Consider the following 21358-nt stretch of genomic DNA (forward strand, 5'->3'; position numbering starts at 1 on the left):
CTGGTTTTTACAGTTGATTTTTCTGATATTACAAGCAACATTGCCAGGAGTAAGCTCAAATCAATGCACTCTTCCATACTTTGCACAATACCTATACCTCATGCCCTTACAAGTTCAAAACCGCCCTAATTTGCAAACAGGGGCTACTTTTTCCACTGTCTAATTCACTGTGGACAGCCAGTTATATTTTGCTGGTCGGACGTATTTTCTGTCCCATTCTAACCCTGGCCATGTCAGTAATCACAAAAAACATTAAACAAATAGCTTCTCCTGTTTCCCTTACTCTGGTGGTTGGCCTGGCTTGACAAACAACAGACAGGCCAATTTAAGAATGGTTCAACGCCTCTGATCTCGCAGTTAAAAAATAAACAAAACAAATGTTTTTGTATCTACATCAAAGTTTGCTCCTTGGGTTACAGCATTTCAAGGAAAAAGGTGATGTACATCATGGCTTGGACATGTTCTGTCTGACACTGATCAGTGCTTAATTTGAACCGGTGGTTTCCGGTGCAGGGCAACAGCACTTATATTTGAGGGTCAGCACTTATTTTTCTGCCTCAAGCATTTACTTCGAGCAAAAACACATAAGGGAAAGATGGCAGAAGAGAAAAACAAAACAGCGTCACTAAGAGAGAAAGCTGCAAGTGTGAGCTGAAGGGTCAAGGAGAGGCTGTAAATGAATTAAAGAGGCCGGAGATGGCTTCAGGATTGCGCTGCCTCAGTATTCTGTACTAACACATTTAGTTGCAGCAGCCGCATGTTTCAAGACAGAGCGTTGGGCACCAGCGCGTTTTTATTTACAAACTAAGCACTGCCACTGATTTTCAACTTCCACCTCAAAACCTGGGGTAGACATAGTGTCCCCTACTCACCCACTTCAAACCCCCTGACTCCCCACGGTTCCTACGCCCATGGGAGGCAACCATATTCTATTGCTTCTCACATTTAAAAACAGAGGTCGTACCAGAATGCATTCATATTGCTGTGAGTGGAAAGAAAAGATACAGGGATGAGGTTTGAAGGTGCATCTTGGATAAAGCTGTTTCCATGTGTGTTTTATTACAGACGGCCCCGTTTCCCACTCCGTTAATGTAGTTCCCCATCCGGCGGTGGTGAACGACTCAGCCCGCATTATTGTTTCCTGTGTGGGTAAGTAAGGCCTGCATGTTTTCGGCTCGGGGGGAATGGAGGGGAGTTTATATAACTTCAGAATGTCACCTCCCGTGAGTTGTTCGAAGAGGCTGAACAGGTTGCCCAAGCTGAGTGGAAAGGGTACCCCTCTGTGTGGATTTGGAGGCGTGGGAGGGGCACTATGGGGCGCTGACATGGACGTCATTTAGGGGACACGAGGGGTCGCAGCTGTGACCCCTGCTGTGCCCTTTGCTATCCCTGGCACTGCCTTTGGTCCCCCGGCCTAAGAGGTGGCAAATTCAGTGCCATGAACTCAGGGGCAGCTCGTCCTTATGGACGTCAGTTGGGGCTCCATTCTCTGTTTTCTTTCAAATTTTTAGTACACTAATAGTGAATAATAAAATATTATTAGCTATTTATGGAATAAAAATGCGAATAGGCCCTCCCATGGTAGCTGAGGTAAGTAAAATACTCTTAAATGCATGCTTGTGGGTGAGTGTGTTTATGTGAGAGAGTGTATCTAAGTGCGAATTTGTGTGTATGTGTAAGTATGTGGCTGTGAGTGAAAGTGGAGGACAACGGGCGCGTGATGTCACTTCCGCCACCATTGACGTCCATGTGCGCTGAGGTGAAAATGTGACAGCTGGGCCTCAGACGTGGCAGATCTCGTGGCGAGAGAGCTAAGTTGTGCTGCAAGGCAGAGGGGCTGTTTTTCCAGCGCCCACACCGTAGATAATGCACATTTCGCCAACAAATCAACAAGTATTGGCAAAAATAACTTGTCTGTCCTGCACAGCCTGGTACAAGGGTTGTTGTTTATTTTATTTTCTATTGCAAGCAGGTTTCTCGTAAAAAAAACAAGATGTCCCCGAAATGTGGCTGCCATATGCTTATAAGGAAAAAAAAATAAAAAAAAATAATTGAAGCGGCTGTTTTATTACAGATGTTTTTTAGATAGCAGGTTTGTCAGCTGAGCCATGCATGTTATTATAATTATTACTGTTCATGAATGAGATAAGAATAACTTACCTAGGCAACATTAACATCTCAGTCACCTTCAGTTTCACAATGTCGCTTGAAGGCTAGTTTACAACAACTTTCAAAGATGAGAAGCAAAATATGTCGTCATTTAACTTGCCACCCGAGTTGCACGCAAAATGAAGATCTGGAATTTTAAAGATGATAGAAAAATGCTGTAAAATACCACAATTGGAACAATTTTCCTCTCAATACAAAGGAACTGTTTTAGGTGGATGTGGACGATGTTCTCAAGCTTTGTGCAGTGTCTGGCCCATGCTGCAAGCTGTGTGGGGCAGAAACAAAATGTCAATAACAATTTAACAGAGAAATGGATGAAGCCCACCGACCTGAACACCTATTAGCCGCAGCGGCGTAAGAATTGAAAAGGAGTAGCTCTGAGGCAAAGGAAAGCTTATTCCACACAAAAGAGACAGTCAACATTGCCTGGCGTCACCCCCATCAGAGATTTCCGAGCAGAACTGAGTGTGATCTCGATTCTGGCTCTAGTACAGAGCCAATGAAAGGTTCTTGGCAGTGGCTTGATGCTCCTAAACCAAGGAGCTTTTGCCCAGGGTGTGTGTCTGTGTGTGTGTGGTTGGATGGGTGCGTGGGGGGGGGGGGGGGGTCATTCCATTCTGGACAACTTGTGAATTCGGAAGAAGACGTTGATAGGCCCATAAACAGGGAGTTCGTGTAATGCTAGGCTACAAGGGATCCAGTAATACCCAAAATGGTTTTCCCACCTGAATCAAGAAAGCGCAGTACATCCTTAATTCAGTGTTAAAGATGGATGCAGAGACATAGGGAGACAAGCTGAGGATGGTATCAAAGCCACACAGAGATGTGCAAGTGTGGGACCTAGTTCCAGAACTCGTTTACCAGTAGAAGTTCTTGGATCCTGTTATAAATATTTTGTTTGTATTTGCACACATTTACGCACACTCAGAAAATGCTTCAAGGTGCTCTGCTTTTTTCTGAGCTCTAGTTTAAGTTGTGCTGACTGTCTAAAATAGAAAAAGGGGTTAGTATACACTTTAACTTTGAGTTATTGAGAATAATGAAGATTTATAATATTGCCCGTAGATATAGCGCACAACACAAAGAGAATGGTCACTGCGCTATTATATACAGGCTGCACTGTGTTGCTACTTATATCATCTGCCCAGGGAGCAAACCCTTAACCCCATGAATTCACCTGGGTTTACCTCCTGTGAATTATAGGTGCATTGTATAAGAAATATCAGTTCACATACATCAAAACTGTAGGAAAGTACTCTCTTTTTGGCATGGTTACCCCCACTTTTTGCCTGCCGTCAGTATTCTTGGACTGTTATTCACTGGGATCCTGCTAACCAAGCCCCAGTGATTGTGCTCTCTCCCTCTAAATTTAGTTGCTTAGCACTTTGCACACCCCACACATTGCCCCCATATAAGTCCCTAGTATATGGTACTTAGGTACCCAGAGCATTGGGGCACCAGGGGTTCCCCATGGGCTGCAGCATGTATTGTGGCACCCATGAAAGCCCATGCAAAATGTGTCTGCAGGCCTGCCATTGCAGCCTGCATGAAATGGTGCATGCACTGTTTCACTACAGGTCACTGCACCAGGTCACTGTACGTCAACCCTATTGGTAGGCCTCCTAGCCCAGAGGGCATGGTGCAGTTCCCTGTGTGTGAGGGCACCCCTGCATGAGCAAAGGTGCCCCTACGAACTCCAGCGCCATTGCGCTGGACTTCATAAGTGCGGGGAAGATATTTTACCCGTGTTCTGTATACAGGTTACTCACTACCTGTGTCCATCTATATATTGGTAACTCCGAACCTGGCCATGTTTGGTATCAAACATATCGGAATCATACCCCAATACTGTTGCCATTATTGGTTGTATGATTCCATGTACTCTGGGGGCTCCTTAGAGAACCCTCCAGTATTGCTCCTACCAGTCTTCCAGAGTTTTTCAAGCAACCCGCGCTGCTGCCTCCCTCCAGATGGGTTTCTGCCCTCCTGCTGCTAGGCCAGCTGAAGCAGGGGATGGCAGAACAAAGGATTTCATGTAGAAGAGGGAGGCAACACCATTTCCCCTTGGAAATAGGTGTGACATGGCTTGAGAGAGGTAGCTTACCAAGCAACTGTTATGCTTTGAAGGGCATATTTGGTGCCGTATTTGCATAAACCAGTTTGCACCAGTCCATGGATCCCCAGTCCCTGATCTGGTGTTAAACAGGACAAAGGAAAGAGGAGTGACCACTCCCCTGTCCATCACCGCCCAGGGGTGGTGCTCAGAGCTCCTCCAGGTGGCCACTTGATTCTGCCATCTTGAATCCAAAATGTTCAGAGGCCTCTGGGATCATCTGAGGGGTCAGGTCAGGTAGGTGATGTCACAGCCCCCTCCTGATAGGGGGGCACCCTGCTAGGTGACCAGTACTCTTTCCTGGGCTACTTAGGGTCCCCCTCTTGGGTGGGTCCTCAGATTCAACATGCAAGGTTCCAGCACGACTCCTCTGCATAGTTTACTTCATCTTCTGGCTTCTGCCTCCTTCCAGCAGCTGCAACATTTCCCGGCTGTGCATCATCTGAGGATGACAAGACTCCTGTCTGCACCAAGAAGTAAGAAGAAATCTCCCTTGGAGTGAAGGAGTCACTCCCCTGCATCTGCAGGCACGAACTGTAATAACAATTGGCTGCGTGCCTCTCCTTTCCTCCGGAACTGAGTGGATCCTGCATCACAGGTGGTGGTCTGGAGTCGTCCCTGTGGTCCTCTCTGCCATCTGTCCAACTTGGGAAATGGCAAGCCCTTGTCTCTCCTTGCAGAACAGTGCCCCTGTGCACTGTGACTCTTGCAGCTACCAAGGCTTGTTTGCTCCCGCTTCAAGGGGTCTTCTGGCTTTGTGCAGCCCCGGCCCCCAGCACTTCTTCCTGCCAAGCACAGTCCCTGCTGTTCCAGCGACGTGGGACTCCTCTTCATGTGTGCTGGGGGCCTCACTGCGACTTGCTGTGCCTGCTGCCAGTGGGTTGCCTGTGGGGGCTGCCTTCTCTTCTGGTGACTCTCCTGACTACTGAGGTTCACCCCGTACTCCCCTCCTTGGGTCGAGTCCCCTGCGCCTTACTGGTCCTCTTCAGCCTTGCAACTCGTCTTCTTCTTTTGCATTTGCCAAGGCTTGTTGGTGGTTCTTCAGCACCACTGACCAGCTGCAACCCTAAAGACGACATCGGGCACCGTCTGCATCACTTCAGGAACTCCTCTTCATCTCCTGGGCTGCACAGCTGGTCTTCTTCGTCCCCCGTCGACCTGGTCCTGCATCCACAGAAGGGTGGGTAGTGACTTCTGCCATGACCAGACACTCCATGACGAACTGGACTTGGTCCCCTTCCTTTGCAGGTCCTCTTTTGCCAGAATCCACCTTTGTGTTCTTCGAGTCTTGTTAGGGTCTTGCACAGTCCTTTTTCTAAGTCCTCCTGTGGGTTTTGGGGAAGACCAGGTACTTACCGCTGCTCTCCTGGTTGCTGGGGGTCACTCTGCTACTCACCTCTTGGGGGCCCTGGTTCCTCCAGCTCCCTTCTAATGACTCCACATCCTTGGGTGGGGGACTGTATCTCACATTCCACTTTCTTAGTATATGGTTTGGCCATTCCCTAGGGCTCTCACTATTTCCTATTACTTTTGCCAGTGCTTATTGCTTTTTATGCTCTTTACTGATTGTTAATGTGTATATAATAGTGTGTTTACTTACCTCCAGTTGGGGGACTGCCTATTACTATTTGAGTATTTGTATTACCCTAATAAAGTACCTTTATTTTTGTAACACTGTGTGATATTGTTCACTTGTGATAGTGCTGTGTGACTATTGTGGTATTGCATAAGCTTTGCATGTCTCCTAGATAAATCTTGGCTGCTCTTCCACAGCTACCTCCAGAGAGCCCTGGCTTCTTAGACACTGCCTACACTTCATTAATAGGGGATGCCTGGACCTGGTATAAGGTGAGAACACCATAGGTGCTCACCACACACCAGGCCAGCTTCTAAGAAACTGTGTACAATTATGCACAAATTAAGTCCAACACTCTATTTCGGGCAGTGTAACTCATAATCCGATATCCAATGCAAATCGCAAACTATACGTTACTGCATCAATGAGGTGGTAATAATGAGTGCCCAATTTGCACCTCCATTTTGTGTGGATCGGGTACTCTGTCCCCAACTGATTTCATTTTTAGGTGTTGGCTAGGCAGCGCAGCTGTCTCTCCAAGAGATGTTGTATTAACTTTGTGGACTTCAGCCTGGAAATAGGCATTCCATTTGCTGGCTTCATTGTCGCTCTTTTATTCTCTCTCATCATTTGTCCAGGGTATGCATTTGTCATGCCGTTTACTGTTTTTAGCCCTCCCCGAAAGCAGAGCCTAAGAACTATATAAATACACTGTTCGCCATTCTAACATCTGTTCAGGAACTACTTTTTTCTTCAATCTGGAGACCAGCACTTATGGTTTACCAAGCTCCCCAGTAAACAGGGCTATAAATATTGTTCTTATCTTGTCCCACTTGCTGTGCAGTCAAAGACAGAGGTCCATTTTTTGTTCATGCTCTCTGGTCTCTACTTATGCATCTTTTACAATGTGTGCAGTTTCACTTTATGGAAAGTTGCCACTTCTCACACAGCTCAGTATTGTTTCCTTCATGCAGCTGATCACTTTACCTCGAACTCGCTTCTGCACAATTTCCACGTTTGCCTGCGCTGCAAGTTGGACTAATTATTTTCTGACAGTATCTTTTTATTCCGTTCATCGCCAGGGTGGGTTAGTAGAATTCTACATTTACAGTCACTGTGGTGCTGAGAGTGGAAACCTATGTAAAGAAATATTAAATGCCAGAAAAAAGGGCATCATGAGTGAAACTGGGTGCTCCAGTTGCATCCCCTCTTGCACTATTTCCTCCTTATGTCCACTTTCCATGGAGGAAATGAGCCATGGCTCTCTCCAACTCCATACAAAGAGTTTAGAAGATCCTCATGGTGTGAAGGGCGAACATCGTTTCCTCCCTGACAGAATAAATGAATGAATGTCCTGTTTCTCTAGTGTTAGTTTGCGGGGAGGAGAAGCTGCGAATTCAGAGGTCAAGGAATGGGTGCAGTCTGTCCTCTACTCCCTAACTTCGATAGCTCAAACTTAGCTGCTAGTTTTCAGTGGTATTTTGGGAATTACCCTGAAAGTACGCAGAATGTGTTTTTCGGGTTTTACTTGCCAGCCGGAACAGGTCACTGCTCAGAGAGTACATTTGTCTGTCAAACCTTTGAACAAGTACGCAAAGGCAACCAGACTTATTCCACCACCCTCTATTTTAACTGCTTTTTGTCAATTGTATGGCCACTTTTTGTATGAAACCAACATGAAAGTAAACATATAAAACAGGCTAGTTCCATGTAAAAGGTATGTGTTTTTAAGGTCGAGCGCGCAAGCCCTCTGGCCTGTTGTAATCTCTCTGTGGGCTTTTAACCACGCCCACTCTTGCTATTTATTCTTTATTGTGCTTGTCTTAAATGCTTCATTTTTATTGGTGCATTTCATGACTGCTGAATATTGTTGTGCAAATAAGAGGCATGTTCATAATGTAGCTCTCTATCACCAGAAGGGTGGGTTAAAAAAAGTGACTTCTTAATTTTGCAGACGTTCATATGAGTCACTATGGGCCAGATTTACAAGGTCCTAGCGCTTCTTTGCACCACACTAGCAAATTTTCTTTTTTTACGCTAATGTGGCTCAAGGAGGCAATTTTTGCCCCGTCTTATTTACAAAGTGGCGCAATGCATGCATTGTGCCACTTAGTGACCCCTTGCGCCAAATTGTCCCTGCAAGGAGGACTATCCAGAATTAGGAGGCCCACAAAAATGTACAAGATTTCACTGCGCCATTTTTGGCATAATTTTTAATGCCTGCTCAGAGCAGGTGTTAAAATGACACATCCATATTAACCTGTGGGCTTCCTTGCACTTTGCTCCACTAGCGTAAACATTTTTGACACTAGCGGAGCAAAGCACCACAATAGCGTAAAAAATTCTGACGCTATTAGCCCCACGTGCTCCATGGTGCACCGTATTATAAATATGGCCCACATATGGTGTCGTTAGGTGGGGCAAGGGCGATGCAAGGAAACTGCTACATCAGTACTGCTGCACCAGTTTTTTGTAAATCTGGCCCAATGTTCCATAAAGCATCTCCATGGCTACTTGCAGGCAGTGTTCATTGACCTAATACAAAATGTTCTCTCCCCATGGTCCCTCCGTAACAAAAGAATGAGGGCCCTCGAAACTCCTACATCACTCAGAAATCCAAAGGCTTTATACTGAATGAGGCCAGGAGCTTCAGGGTGCGGACTTTGCGCTGCATGGGCTGCAGGGGTCTCTGGCATGCCCCGGCAGCGTTAAGTTGCATGGGACTGGATGGTTGCAGCGCAAGCCAGTGGGAGTGGTGCACATGCATCAGTATGTTTTCATTTGGTTTCACACATGATGAGGGCAGTGTTAGGTTACACAATGCCATGTTAGTCAGTGAGCATGACCCACGTAGGGCTGTGAGGCCATTGACCGGTGCCAGGTCTTTACTGGTGTACGTGCGATCACCGTCAGAGCTGCTAAGGTGAGGTTGGCTGGTGTCCTGACTTTCACATGAATCAATGTAATGCTCTCTTCTTAAACGCACACAACTGTGGTCCGCATGTGCCTTTCCATTTTCCAGAACACCCAGTGACTGGTCCAAGGTGTGCTTTTAAACTATCAAATGCCCCATACTAATGTCACTCACTAATAACATTGCACTATTATATGATGTTGTTTGGCAAAAGTGCCCAAGCTACTTTAGCTAGGCTGTGATGCATGGCAGGTTCTCAGACTAAATAATGACCATATGATTTTTATCCATTTGCTGCACTGAGAGAAGTAAAGATAATAAAACAAATTAATTGGTAATGTATGTAGAAAGTCAAGATAAGTTATATTAATAAATATCTTAAATGGCCCTCTTTGTCTCTGCACCCTTCTATGCTTCCTTTGTTGCTTTGGTGCTCTTTTGAGCCATTGCTGGTAGGTTTTAAGAAATGAACCCCTTTTTAGGTCGCAGCCTACCACACCGCACAGCTGTCTGGTTTGCAAAAGACATCTTGGGGACATTCCGAAAGCTGACATAGGAATGAATTCTGCCTGTTGCTTTCCATTGGCTTTGTGGTTTGTAACTCATATTTTCTGGATTTCGATTTGCTGGCTTTATTTATTTGTTTTAGGCTGTCCAGCTTGCATTCATACTTTACGATGCCCAAAAATAATTAACAGTATCCTTCAGAGTGCTCCCTCTCTGTAAACAGGCCAGATGTAGCAAGCATTCTGCATGGTGCAAACTGCGAAAATTGCAGTTTGCGCCATGAAAAATGCACATTCACAATTTGCGAGTTGGTACCGACTCGCAAATTGTGAATGCGACTCGCAAATAGGAAGGGGTGCCCCCTTCCTACTTGCGACTCGCATCGCTATGCTAAATTGCTTTGTGACCACGAATGCCGTCGCAAAGCAATTCGCAGTTACCACCAGTGTCACACTGGTGGTAACCCATTCTCAAAATGTGAATGTTGCCCAAAATGTTTTTTCAGAGCAGGCAGTGGTCCAATGGACCACTGCCTACTCTGAAAAAACGAAACCAAATGGGTTTTGGTATTTTTTTTATTTTGCAACTCGTGTTCCTTTAAGGAAAACAGGCTGCAAAATAAAAATAAAAACTGCTTTACTTAAAAAGCAGTCACAGACATGGAGGTCTGCTGACTTCAGCAGGCCACCATCCCTGTGAGTGCAGGGACTCGCTATGGGGTCACAAAATGCGACCCACCTCATGAATATTGATGAGGTGGGTCTTTGCGACCCCATGGCGAATCGCAGACGGTGTCTGAGACACCGTTCTGCATCCTAATTTGCGATTCAGAACTTGCTACATGTGGCCCCTTGTTCTTAACTCCTCACATCTGCTGTGCATTCAAAGACGAAGGTCAAATGTCAGGGGCTGTCTTCCCCTTGGTTTTTACTTTTCTTTATCTGACTTCAAAGTGAGAGGATTTTTGTGACAATCTTGCTGGATACTGAGGGTATGACAGAGTTTTTTTCTAGGACATGACAGCATTTATATGAACTGTTTAAGTATTTCAGAATGTATCAGTTAGGAACACAATTAAGCACATTTTTTGTTATTTCTGAAGTGTGTTGGAAAAAAATACTTTAATATGATCAAAACACATAATCACACTAGGTAAAGTCATTCCTACGCATTATCATCTGTGCACTGTATAGTTTTATTAGTAAAACCGTATTTCTGTGCAAATGTAATGGTTATTTTAATTAAAAAAATGTGTTGTCTGCATTGGCAGTGTGCTACCTAACCATGCATGCTCAATTCTGCGCCACTCCACTCTACTCTACACCACTCCACACCATTGCACTCTACTTTGCACCCCTCCACTTTACACCACTTCACTCCACTGCACTCTGCACCACTCCACTCTATGCCACTCCATGCTATGCCACTTCACGCTATGCCTCTCTATTCTACTCTGTACCACTATAATCTGTGCAGATGCACTCTTCACCACACTACTTTTCGCCACTCCACTCTACACCACTCCAGTTGAGGCCACACCAATCTACTCTACACAACACCACTCTACGCCACTGTACTCTATGCCACTGTGCAATACTGCACTCTATGCAACTGCACTCGGCGCCAATGCACTTCACTCGGTGACACTCAACTCTATGCCCCTGCACTCTACACGAATCCACTGGATGCCACACTAATCTATTCTGCACAACAGAAATCTATGCCATTGCACTCTACACCACGTTCGCCATTGCACTCTATGCCACTCTAGGTAACTGCACATGACCCTGCCCCTTTCCACTCTACACCACTTCATTCACTAAAACAATCAACTCTACATCACAGCACTCTATGCCACTCAATTCCACACTGCGCCACTCAACTCTATGCCACTGCACTCTGCACAACTGCACTCTACTCTGCATCACTGTACTTTTTGCCACTGCTCTTTACTCCACTCAGCTATACATTACTGCACTCTGCAACACTGAACTGTACCCCACTCAACTCTGCACTACTGTATTCTATGCCATTGCACTCTACGCCTCTGCACTCTGTGCCACTCTACTCTAAGCCAATGCATTCTACACCAGTCCACTCTACTTTTTGCCACTCCACAGTATGCCACTCTGTGATTCCACACTGTACCACTCCTTTAGGCAGGTAACCTATTGTTGGAAAGGTGTTTCAGATTAACTTTGCATTCTTGGAGGAATCATATAAACAATAACCATAACATCTATGCTGTTTCTGAAATGGATTTTAAGACCAAGACTGGAAGTGATAGCTTATTTATTTATCCAATAATTCTTCCAACTAACAGGTAACTTAGGACTATTAAGTTCCATATGTTGCCTTTTAGGTCTTTTAGTTTCATATTTTCTTTCTCTTATTCTTCTCTGGGTAACATTTCCTCTTTTTCTTACAATTGTTTTCTAATAATGCTAATGACACGTAGTTTCATTTAATTTATAAATGTTGCATTTTATTTTTATAATCGTTTGTTCAAGGGTAGGCTAGGCACTGACTAGTCCCTTTGGATGTTGCCAATAATTCTCCCTTGCTAGTACATGAGCCGCCTGTTTATGAATCTACGGAGCAGTGTGCAAATAAAAACTACCTGGCACATTGTAAACAATGTACAGGCATCCTCCCCATTAAAATCCAAAATTTGCGCACAGCTACGTATGCCTTTGCCTACTTTCCACGTAGACGGTTAGCGGTGGCTGGTGAAGGAACTTCTCAGAGACAACATTTAAACCGCATGCGTCCCACATGATGGGCTGTTTGCCAGTGCAAGCTGCCTGCTGATGGGAGAGGGGCACTCCATGGTTGGGATCAGCATTGGAAGTGTCCTGGGTAATGGTTTCCACTCCAGCAGAGAGAAGCTGAAGATGCTCTTTCTAGTCTGAAATGACAATACAGCTGTGTGCTGAATTGTTATGGCTTCTTCTTCAAAATATAACAAGAATGGACTTTGGCTCCCTTTCACCTTATGCCACTGTCTGTTTATTGTACCTTTCTCTCTCCTATGGAAGGCTTACATTGCATTGCATGACAAAATATTTTACATGTGAGAGCACAGTAAATGTATGTTAATCATAAATGCGTTGTAAACTGAAAGCTATCTTTTTTTACTGCAGTAAACTTCATACTTGAAAAAGTTTGCAAAGTTTAACAAAAGATTTTGCGAACATGTGATTTGTCCAACTTCTCAGACTTCTTCAGGTTAGTCCTTCCCAATGCCCCCACTTCACAATTTACAAGAAGAAAGACATCCACAGTCTGTTGGATAGGGCCAGCCTCCTGAACGCTGTTCTGCCACCCCTTGGGAAACATGAGCAGAAGTGATTTGTCGAGGTTGATCTCAATTTTCAGCATAAGCACAGACCATTGAAGAGTTGGCCATGCTTACTTGGAAAACAGGATTATACCTTGGTTAGTGGTCTGCTGCATCTGGGACAGTTTGCTAGCAACTAGGTGTTGTGCTGACAAAATAGATCACTTAATCTCTATAGCATCTCTCCCTCTTTCCAACAGGTGACCCAATTGGAATCTCTGCACAATATTCAAATGACCTTCTTCAAATGCCCATTGGGGGTGGAGAGCAAACCTTGTCAATGCTTCTAGCCAATTTGCATGTCCGCAAGTACTTGAATATCACTGGCAAGCTGGATCAGGCTCTGAAAGTAAAAAGCGATTATTACATTGCAAATGGTGAGTATTTCTCATTCTTTTGGGCTTTCGTGTGTAGCCAAGAATCCACTTCTAACTACCGTTCTTCCTTAAAGACCTGATAAGCGAATGGTTACCTTAGGGGTTGAGCCTAATTTGCAAGTAAGTGGTGAGTCTCAATACTTGCCTAGCTCAACACTAATGCCAAGTTATGATGTAGTTGTATTTGATGTAGGCATTATTGTGTATTACTTACCAGCCCAGAACTCCAACATTTCAATGTTTTTGTTCATGATTCGCCTTTTTAATTTAGAACAATTTCTCCTTAGTGGGTGGAATGTTGTAATATCCATATTACGTACCTGCTGCATTGATTCCAAAGTAAAATGCTTATAGAAAAGTGAAACTCATAGTACGGCCCGGGGGCCACATGCGGCCCTCCTGGCGGTAACATGCAGCCCCTGGTCAGCAGCAGCACTCAACTGAGAAGAAAAAGGAAGAAAAGTGAAACAAAACAAAGCTTTATAGGATAACACAATTTGGTAAGGTGGGAAAGACGTGATTAATCCCAGGTGTTCTGGTTTCACATCGTGCAGTTCCCCCACTTTAAGTACATGCTTCGCTTCCCCTATACCCACCTTACTGCAACCCCCAAATTGGGCCCCCCCACAGCAAGTTTAATCACAGACCAAACTTTGTGGCCCCTGAGAAAATGTTTGTGAGTACCCATGTTTCAGAAACTTGAGTCAAAATAATTGAAATTTGGCTTCATTCTCAGATGCTGCATTTTTGGGTGTTCAAATTTGTAAAATTGCATGAAAGTTTAGGAGACTTTTATGACATTATGCTTCATTTCGTCCAATGCAAATCTGTCACTAAGCACTGTACTTTAGTGCACAATGCATCCTTGTCTCAACTTTCATCCCAAGGGCAGATTTCCTAAAAAAATAAAAAGGACCAGAATTATGCTGGTCTTGCGCCATTCCAATGCCACATTAGCGTCATTTTTTTACTCTAATGTGGCATTGGAAGGGGAAAAACGCTGTGCCATATTTACAAATATTGCGCCACTTTGTAACCCCTTGAGCCACATTACGCCTGCGCCAGGCATGATGTATGCAAGTTGGGCATTCCAGCACTGGGGAGGCTGTAAAAATGGCACAAAGGAATCTCTGAGATTCCTTTGTGCCATTTATATCTGCATTTTCTAATGACTGCTAAGTGCAGGCGTTAAAAAGAGGCTCCCATTGTTTCAATGGGCCTCAGGGTGCTTTGCAGTATTAGCATCATCGCTTTTTACACTAATCCTGCAAAGCGCTGGACTAGCGTAAACAATTATGATGCTAGTCACCCTAACTACCGCCATGGTGTGCCATATTTTAAATACAGTGCTACCGTGGTGGCATTAGGGGGGCACTAAGGGGTGCAAGAAAAGCGCCGCTGCACTAGGTGCAGAGCCACTTTTCATAAATCTGCCCCAAGGTGTGAAAAATACATTGGCCACAAACTACAGATGCTTGAATTCTGGTTCTTCATGTTGTTTCCACTCGCCCATGCCATATTTTTACCATGAACTGAGGTATAATTATGTGACTGGCATAGTTGCATCATTTCTGCAATTTCAGGTAAAAAGCGTAAGGATAAAATCTCAAAACCATGCAAATTACCCTGACTTAGTTTACCTTTTCCCGGACCTGCTTCGCACTGTCTTCTATGCATTGTTACCATTGTTTTGCACTATGCCAGATAAACGAAATCTTTCATAGAGGGATCAACCATCATAAAATCAGTCTCTGTCCCATCCTGCAAGTGACATTTCGGACAGATCTGCCCAGCCAGGTTTTGTCAGAATGGGATCCTTGTTCAAACTTGTTGGGTCTCATAAGTAAGAAGCAGCGACAGTCCAATTGTTCAGCAAAATTGGGGCCCTTGTCTGGGCACCCCCCTTTCAAAGTGAGTAGACTTACTTAGACAATGCAAAAACTGACAGCTTTTTGATTTCATGCTCCAGTTTCCCTTCACCTTTACTCTGCCATTTAATTTTACCTGTGATCCTGCCTCAAGATCTCGCCTTCTGCTGTGCATCATATGCTCTACCCAACTCCTGGTCTACCCACTTTTCCCCCTATTATCCTCTTGCTGTGTGGTCTTTGTCCCTTGCAATCCTGCCCTGTTGCTTCTTCTGCCATGGTCCATCCTTCCCGACTACCTGCCCGGTCCTCTTTCTCTCTAACCCCCTCTCTTATTTTCTTCCCTAGCTGCATGGCTTGGTCACTTTCCGTGGCTGCTTTGTTTCCGCCACTAAGTTCGGCACACAGTTACCAGAGTTGACTTAATGTCTTACTTCTTTGCTGCTGATTCTCTGTGTTTTTCTTTTCATTCTTGAATTTGGTTTCTTTCTTTTTTCCTTGATTGCTTGCTTTCACCCTATGAATCCCTATCTTGCTCCATCACATTCCCATCAGATGGTCTTGTTTCTTCCTCAAACATACAGTCTTGTTTTCACCCTAACTTCCTGTCTTGTAGCCATTCCCATCCCTTGTCTTGTCCTCTTCGCCTTAATCTCTCCCCATAATCTGTGGTGTTGCTTTTATCCCATTGTCTCCCTGCCCCATCCATTTTGGCTGAATTCTTCTCCTGTCCTCTTCTGGAGGCTCCTGGTCCATCTCTGCTGCAGGTTGTCTGCCTCCTGTTTTGGACCTTACATCAGGCTCCTTGCTTCTCAGTGCATTGTGTCCTCTGTTCCTGGATCCTTATAGTATTCCCATTCCCTCCTTCTCTGCCTTGTTCCCTCCATGTCCCTCCATCTTGTCGACAACCCCTTCCTCATGTCCTCTCCCTTTTTCACCTGATTCCTTTTTCCCCTTCTTCAGACTGTTCATTCTCTCCCCTCTCTTTCTAGTTCCCTCCCCCGACGCAGGTTCATGCCCTCCTGCCCATCTTCTCTTGAGCCTTTTGCCTAGCTCCATTTCTGCTTCCACACCCCTCGTGTCCTCTTGTTTTCTTTTCCCCAATTCCCTCTCTTGTTCCCTTCACCTTGGCTCCTTATTCCTTCTTTTATATTCCCTTCTGATTGTCTCTGTCACTTGTTCCCTTCCTCATCCTTTTTTTCTTCCATCTTACTTTGAGGCTTGATCTTTTTCCTTCTCAATGTTCCTTTAATCATATTATACTGTTTCTTCTTATTGTTCCTGTAATTGCCTCATTCTGCCTTTTTTCGTTCTTCCTTGAATCAGAGTGGCATTGGCAAAGTGGACAATTATCCAGGGCTTCCAACTCCCAAGGCTCCCCAGGGAAAGTGAACGGTCTCTTTTTGTATTCTAGTTCTCTAAAGTTCTCTGCCCATCTCTACCTCTGACACTGTCTCCTCCCCCTTTCATATATTAATGATTATTGGAGTCCTGGACATATTTCAGGTTTCGTGTGACTGTGTTAAAGTTTAGTATTTACTTTAGTAGTGTTTGGCATTGCACAGATTAGAGCTAGCGGTAAATGTGTAGCAAAATAAAAAAACTCTTCCTTATAGGGGCCCCAAAATAGGTCTTCCCCACACTCCCCTGAAATCCATAAGTTAACATTTCCTTGAATAGTCTAATTCTGCCTCTTTTGCTTGTTTCTCTAATTACCTCATTCTGTGTCTTCTAAATGTTCTTGAAATAACCTCATTCTGACACTTGTCTTTGTTCCTTACATAGCATAAATCTGTCACTTCTCATTGTCCCTATAACTCCCTAATTTTGCCTCTTCTCCTTGTTCCTCTTTAGGAGTAGGCAACACCATGAATTTCCTTTCATACCAGGGATGCCTCAGCACTTGGCCTAACACCTTCACAGCGAACTTCTGGACCCAGACTTCATGCAGCCTATGGTGAGAATTGGCGGCCACTACGCCAGACAACACTCAGGCTTTGCTTAGGGACATAAAACTCTAGTTCACCTTAATGACGGAAATATCCCACCAGAGAGGGGTAATTCTGGAAAACAAAAATCATTAGTTTTAAATTTTGCTCGCTCGTCAGAAAGCGCCCACACCTGCATTCCAGTTCCTCATACCACCATAACTGTCTTCAGTCATTTTGCACTCAATATATTATGTTTGCAGTTTTATACAGCATAAACTTGGCCCAAGCACATCAGAGTGCTTTATATCAAAAGCAGACGTTACACATATTTTTTGCGCATCAGCAGGGTTAGTGATTTGCCTAGGATCACAGGATGTTGAGTCGAGGCCAGGAGTTGAACCTGGTTTTGGGGTTTCACCCCTCATCAGCCAGGCTAGCTTGAATCCAGTGGCATGGGAAGCACGGGACCGACGTCTGGGCATACCCTTCCCACTTAGGGCGACAAATGCAAAAACAACAAGTGATGGAAGGAATGCTGAACATTGTCAAACATTCACTCCCAGTACAGTGATCTGGGCCTAAATCCATTGTTTTTTTGCTGCCCATGCCATTCCAGTTTGGACCCAGCCATATGCAAATCAGTCTTGACCCTGTTCCCCATGGGAACAGTCCAGCCCGAGCTACTAGGCCAGGTCTTCCCTGGACTGGAAACAAGCATCCTGGGACCGGTTTCGGGGTTTCACCCCTCATCAGCCAGGCTAGCTTGAATCCAGTGGCCACATCTTCTCCCCATTTTTGGAGGCAGGCACAGTCATGAAAACTGCCCTCCGTGACAATAGGTGAAGCTTCCCAACTCTGCACAACGTGAAGTATAGGCCTTCTGCCAACAGTAGTTCCATCTGGTGTAGGGGTGTCTGGCATATCAGGCCATTTCCTCTGCCCAGAAAGAAAGTGACCGCCGGCTGCGGAGACTTGTTGTCAGTCCTAGCTGAGTACTGAGGTCAGGTTCCATTGGCTGCCAAGCAGGAGTAATTTAGTAGCTGCTTCTCAGGGCCGCCCTTGGCTGCGAGTGATGGCGAGTGAACACTGAGACATTACTAGCTGTCATCGGATGACCGCGCCCTAAAAGGTGGGACTTCTTGTAGCAGGAGACCACAGTGTGTATTGTGGGACCTCACCCATTGCTAGCTGGCCCTGTATAGAAGCAAGAACTATTACAAACAAGGGCAGCACCTCACTTGAGGCAAAGTGTAACCTTACAGAATTATTGTGGGATATGCAGTTGGGAGTCACCTCTGTGGTCAAAGTCTGTCATCAGAGATAGATAGGAGAACTCAGAGAGAATGCACATACAGTCACCTCGCTGGTAGCAGGGAGCCCCAAGAGATAACAAAAGAAGGGAGAACACTTCATAGTGGGTCATGCAGTGGTTGCAGGCTGTCAGACGAGATAAGGTAACTCTTGGTAAATACACACCAAGCTGTCCCCTCTCTGAGAAAAGTCATAAGAGATAAGGTAAGTCATGGAGAATACATACTGGGCCTCACAAGTGAGACTGCAGAGTGCCATGGGAGATAAGAAACTGAGGTAGAATACACACTTTGAGACACCTGACTGAATCCATGAGGTCAAAAGAGCTGTGGAAACTCATGGGGTATGCACACTGGGGGTGGGGGTACCTCAGTGAGTGCATGATTTTTGCTGTACTTTGAGGAAACAACATCTGGCCATGGTTTGCAAATAATACATGTTGGAATCCTCTGCTCTCTCGATGTTCTTTCAGGCTGACCAGTTTGGGGCTGGTCACTTTGACGGCTGCCAAGGATTATACTTTTGTGGACGAAGCCAGGCTAAACCAGTTGCAGGGTTGGATCTCATCACAGCAGGACCAAGTAACTGGTGCCTTCCACACTGATGGCAACAGCTTCAACCAGATTCCGGAGGTAAGTGTGCAGTGTGTTAGGACGTCAGTGCTTAGTTCTCTCGCCAGGAGAGAAAATACCTCAGAATAGATGATGTAGAAGGTAAATTTGTCTGCACATTGCATCTTCAAAACACCCAGAATACGTCATATTTTATGGATCAAAAAAAAGAAAGTACCTGTATGATTAATTAATACATCCTTCACATACATATGACTAGTCTAGACATCACATTATTTGGGGGGTGCTGAATAAAGGTGTTACACTATCTTATATACTAGCACCTTCAGAGGAGGCTTCATGGGCTTGAATTGAGGCTACACCCATGAGCATGCTCTGGGAGAATATTTCTGATTTGCTTTATCATGCACAATATCATTAGAATACTGTGTAAGAAGAAAAAACTCTCATATTTATTTTTTTGGTGAATAAGAGCACTGTGCCTTTTATATGAATAAACCAAAAGACCGGTACCTTGGTGAATAAAAGTATTAGGGCCCATGTATGAAGAATAGATAACCAGATCAGTTTCCTGGGGAGTTAAACCATTAGAGATTTTTGTATGAAGAATAAACCACCAGATCAGTGTTCTGGTGAATAAAATACTCTCAGCCTTTGTATGAAGAATAAACCACCAGATCTGTATCCTGGTGTGTAAAAGCACCACAATTTTTTGCGTGAAGAATAAACCACCAGATCTGTATCCTGGTGAATAAAAGCATCACAGTTCTTTGTATGAAGAATAAACCACCAGATCTATATCCCCTTGACAAAGTTTGACAGACTCCCACCTCGACCACAATTAGTCAAGAAACTGCACAGCATCCAACAACCAACACTTATTACTTCTGAAGGCCAATGGTCAAGCTCACCTGGAGATTCATACCACCTGTAAGTTTTCATGGAGATACTCCTAACTACTTCTGCAACTTTTCTGCCATAAGCCTTGTGGTCGTCAGACCTTATATTATTATGTTAAGGTGTCATGTAATAGGGTAGAGACATCTAAGACCCTCAGAGGTCGACTCAAATCTTTTGACTCAGACAGGGGTATGAAATCATCCAGTTAGATAATGTGAACCAATTGTCATCAAATATGTCATCAAATAATCAAATTATACTACCTGGAGTCAATAATTTATACACATCATGACCTATGTGGCTATGAATCATCACACCGTTGTATAAATGTTGAACATTTATTGCTCTCAAATTAACAATGCTACAATCATGTAGATCATGCGCAAAACCAAATGATAGAAGTATAGAAACAACACAGGCTGTCCAAAGCTTCTAAAGAATCTCAATCTTGGCAACGCATTTACCATTAAACACTTAAAAAGAACAATACAGAATAACAGCAGAATTAAGTGAATTATAGAATACATGTAGTTTGTGCAGTAGAATTACTCACAATCAATTAATAGGCAATCAAATGTGGGCATTGGGTCAGGCTTCCCTAACTATTACTCTAATTCGAAAAGCAAGTGTGAACTTCATGAAAAATAAGACAAATATTAATTTGGAAAACATCTAACTATGGCGCTACCAAAATAAGCGATTGGATTTTCTACAGAACAAAAACCTGCAAGAAAGACAAATGCACATTGGTTATAACTCAGCTTATAGAATCTTCATCAACGGAGCACTGGAGTATCAAGTCTTCATTAGTCAGCATCAGGCATCAGGAACATGAATAGGACAACAGTTCAGTAATAATGGTGCCTAACGTATCTGAACTGATAGGATCATAGACAAAGACAGAAACACATCTAACTCAGCACAGAACTGGAACTGGAATTGACTTACTTCACCTAAAACTTTGCTATATCAAAGTCCTGAAAATTACTAACTACATTTATATTGTGCAAAACTATGGGGTGAGAATGTTAACAGCCAATCAGGCTTTACTTGCGTCTCAAAAGTATCTCTTCTTCTTACAGAATATTTTGGATTGGTTTAGCTCGTCACTCGTCTCCGGTCAGCAGCTTCTGTGCGATTTTATTACAAAGTAAAAAGCATCACAGAACATTGAGTACTGAAGCCCATTGTTAAAACGTACAATTATTATCTCGAAATAGGACAAGTGAAGCAAGGGCAGAACATAATTTTTCCACTGTGCAAGTCACACAGGATGTTTAATAAACTAAGCTTGCAAACATTTCAGTGAAGTCAGCAACATTTAAACATCGTGCTTCTTGAAAATACTATAAATGCAGACCTTTTCACTAATGCTAATACATGAAGAATAAAACAGTTCTAGTAATTTCAAACCATTAGTTCTATAGTTCATTAATATTATTCATAATGTTTTGTCAATGCATGTAGTTATAATTAATCAAAATACATTTTCCTTAGCATTTATTATTTCACGTAGCACTTCATTATGGTGAACACCATGTCAATCACATTTAAAGCTGCAGGTTCATTTTTCTAACACACGTTTTCAGTTAGGCCTTTATATTTATATTATTTCACATTACATTTCAGTAATTCATCCTTAGGGTTTAGCGCAAGCGCTCTACCCTGCTTTAATCTCTCTGTGGGCTTTTAATCACACCCACTGCACACCAATCAGTTTTGTTGCTGCGTGGGCTTGCCTTTTAAAAATCGCTCGATTTTATTTGTAAAAGGCATGCAT

General features: G+C 44.0%; 1 protein-coding gene across 1 annotated transcript in view; it reads left to right on the forward strand.

Annotated features, from left to right (window-relative positions):
- The window catches only part of LOC138303637 (alpha-2-macroglobulin-like), a 219002-nt gene that overhangs the window by 134963 nt on the left and 62681 nt on the right, over positions 1-21358 (forward strand). The window contains exons 23-26 of the mRNA XM_069242934.1: positions 1066-1149; positions 12820-12996; positions 16719-16821; positions 18579-18738. Of these exons, the coding sequence (XP_069099035.1) occupies positions 1066-1149; positions 12820-12996; positions 16719-16821; positions 18579-18738 (524 nt within the window). The remainder of the gene's footprint in view (positions 1-1065; positions 1150-12819; positions 12997-16718; positions 16822-18578; positions 18739-21358) is intronic.

This window comes from Pleurodeles waltl, chromosome 7 (assembly GCF_031143425.1).
Source record: "Pleurodeles waltl isolate 20211129_DDA chromosome 7, aPleWal1.hap1.20221129, whole genome shotgun sequence".
Taxonomy (NCBI): Eukaryota; Metazoa; Chordata; class Amphibia; order Caudata; family Salamandridae; genus Pleurodeles; species Pleurodeles waltl.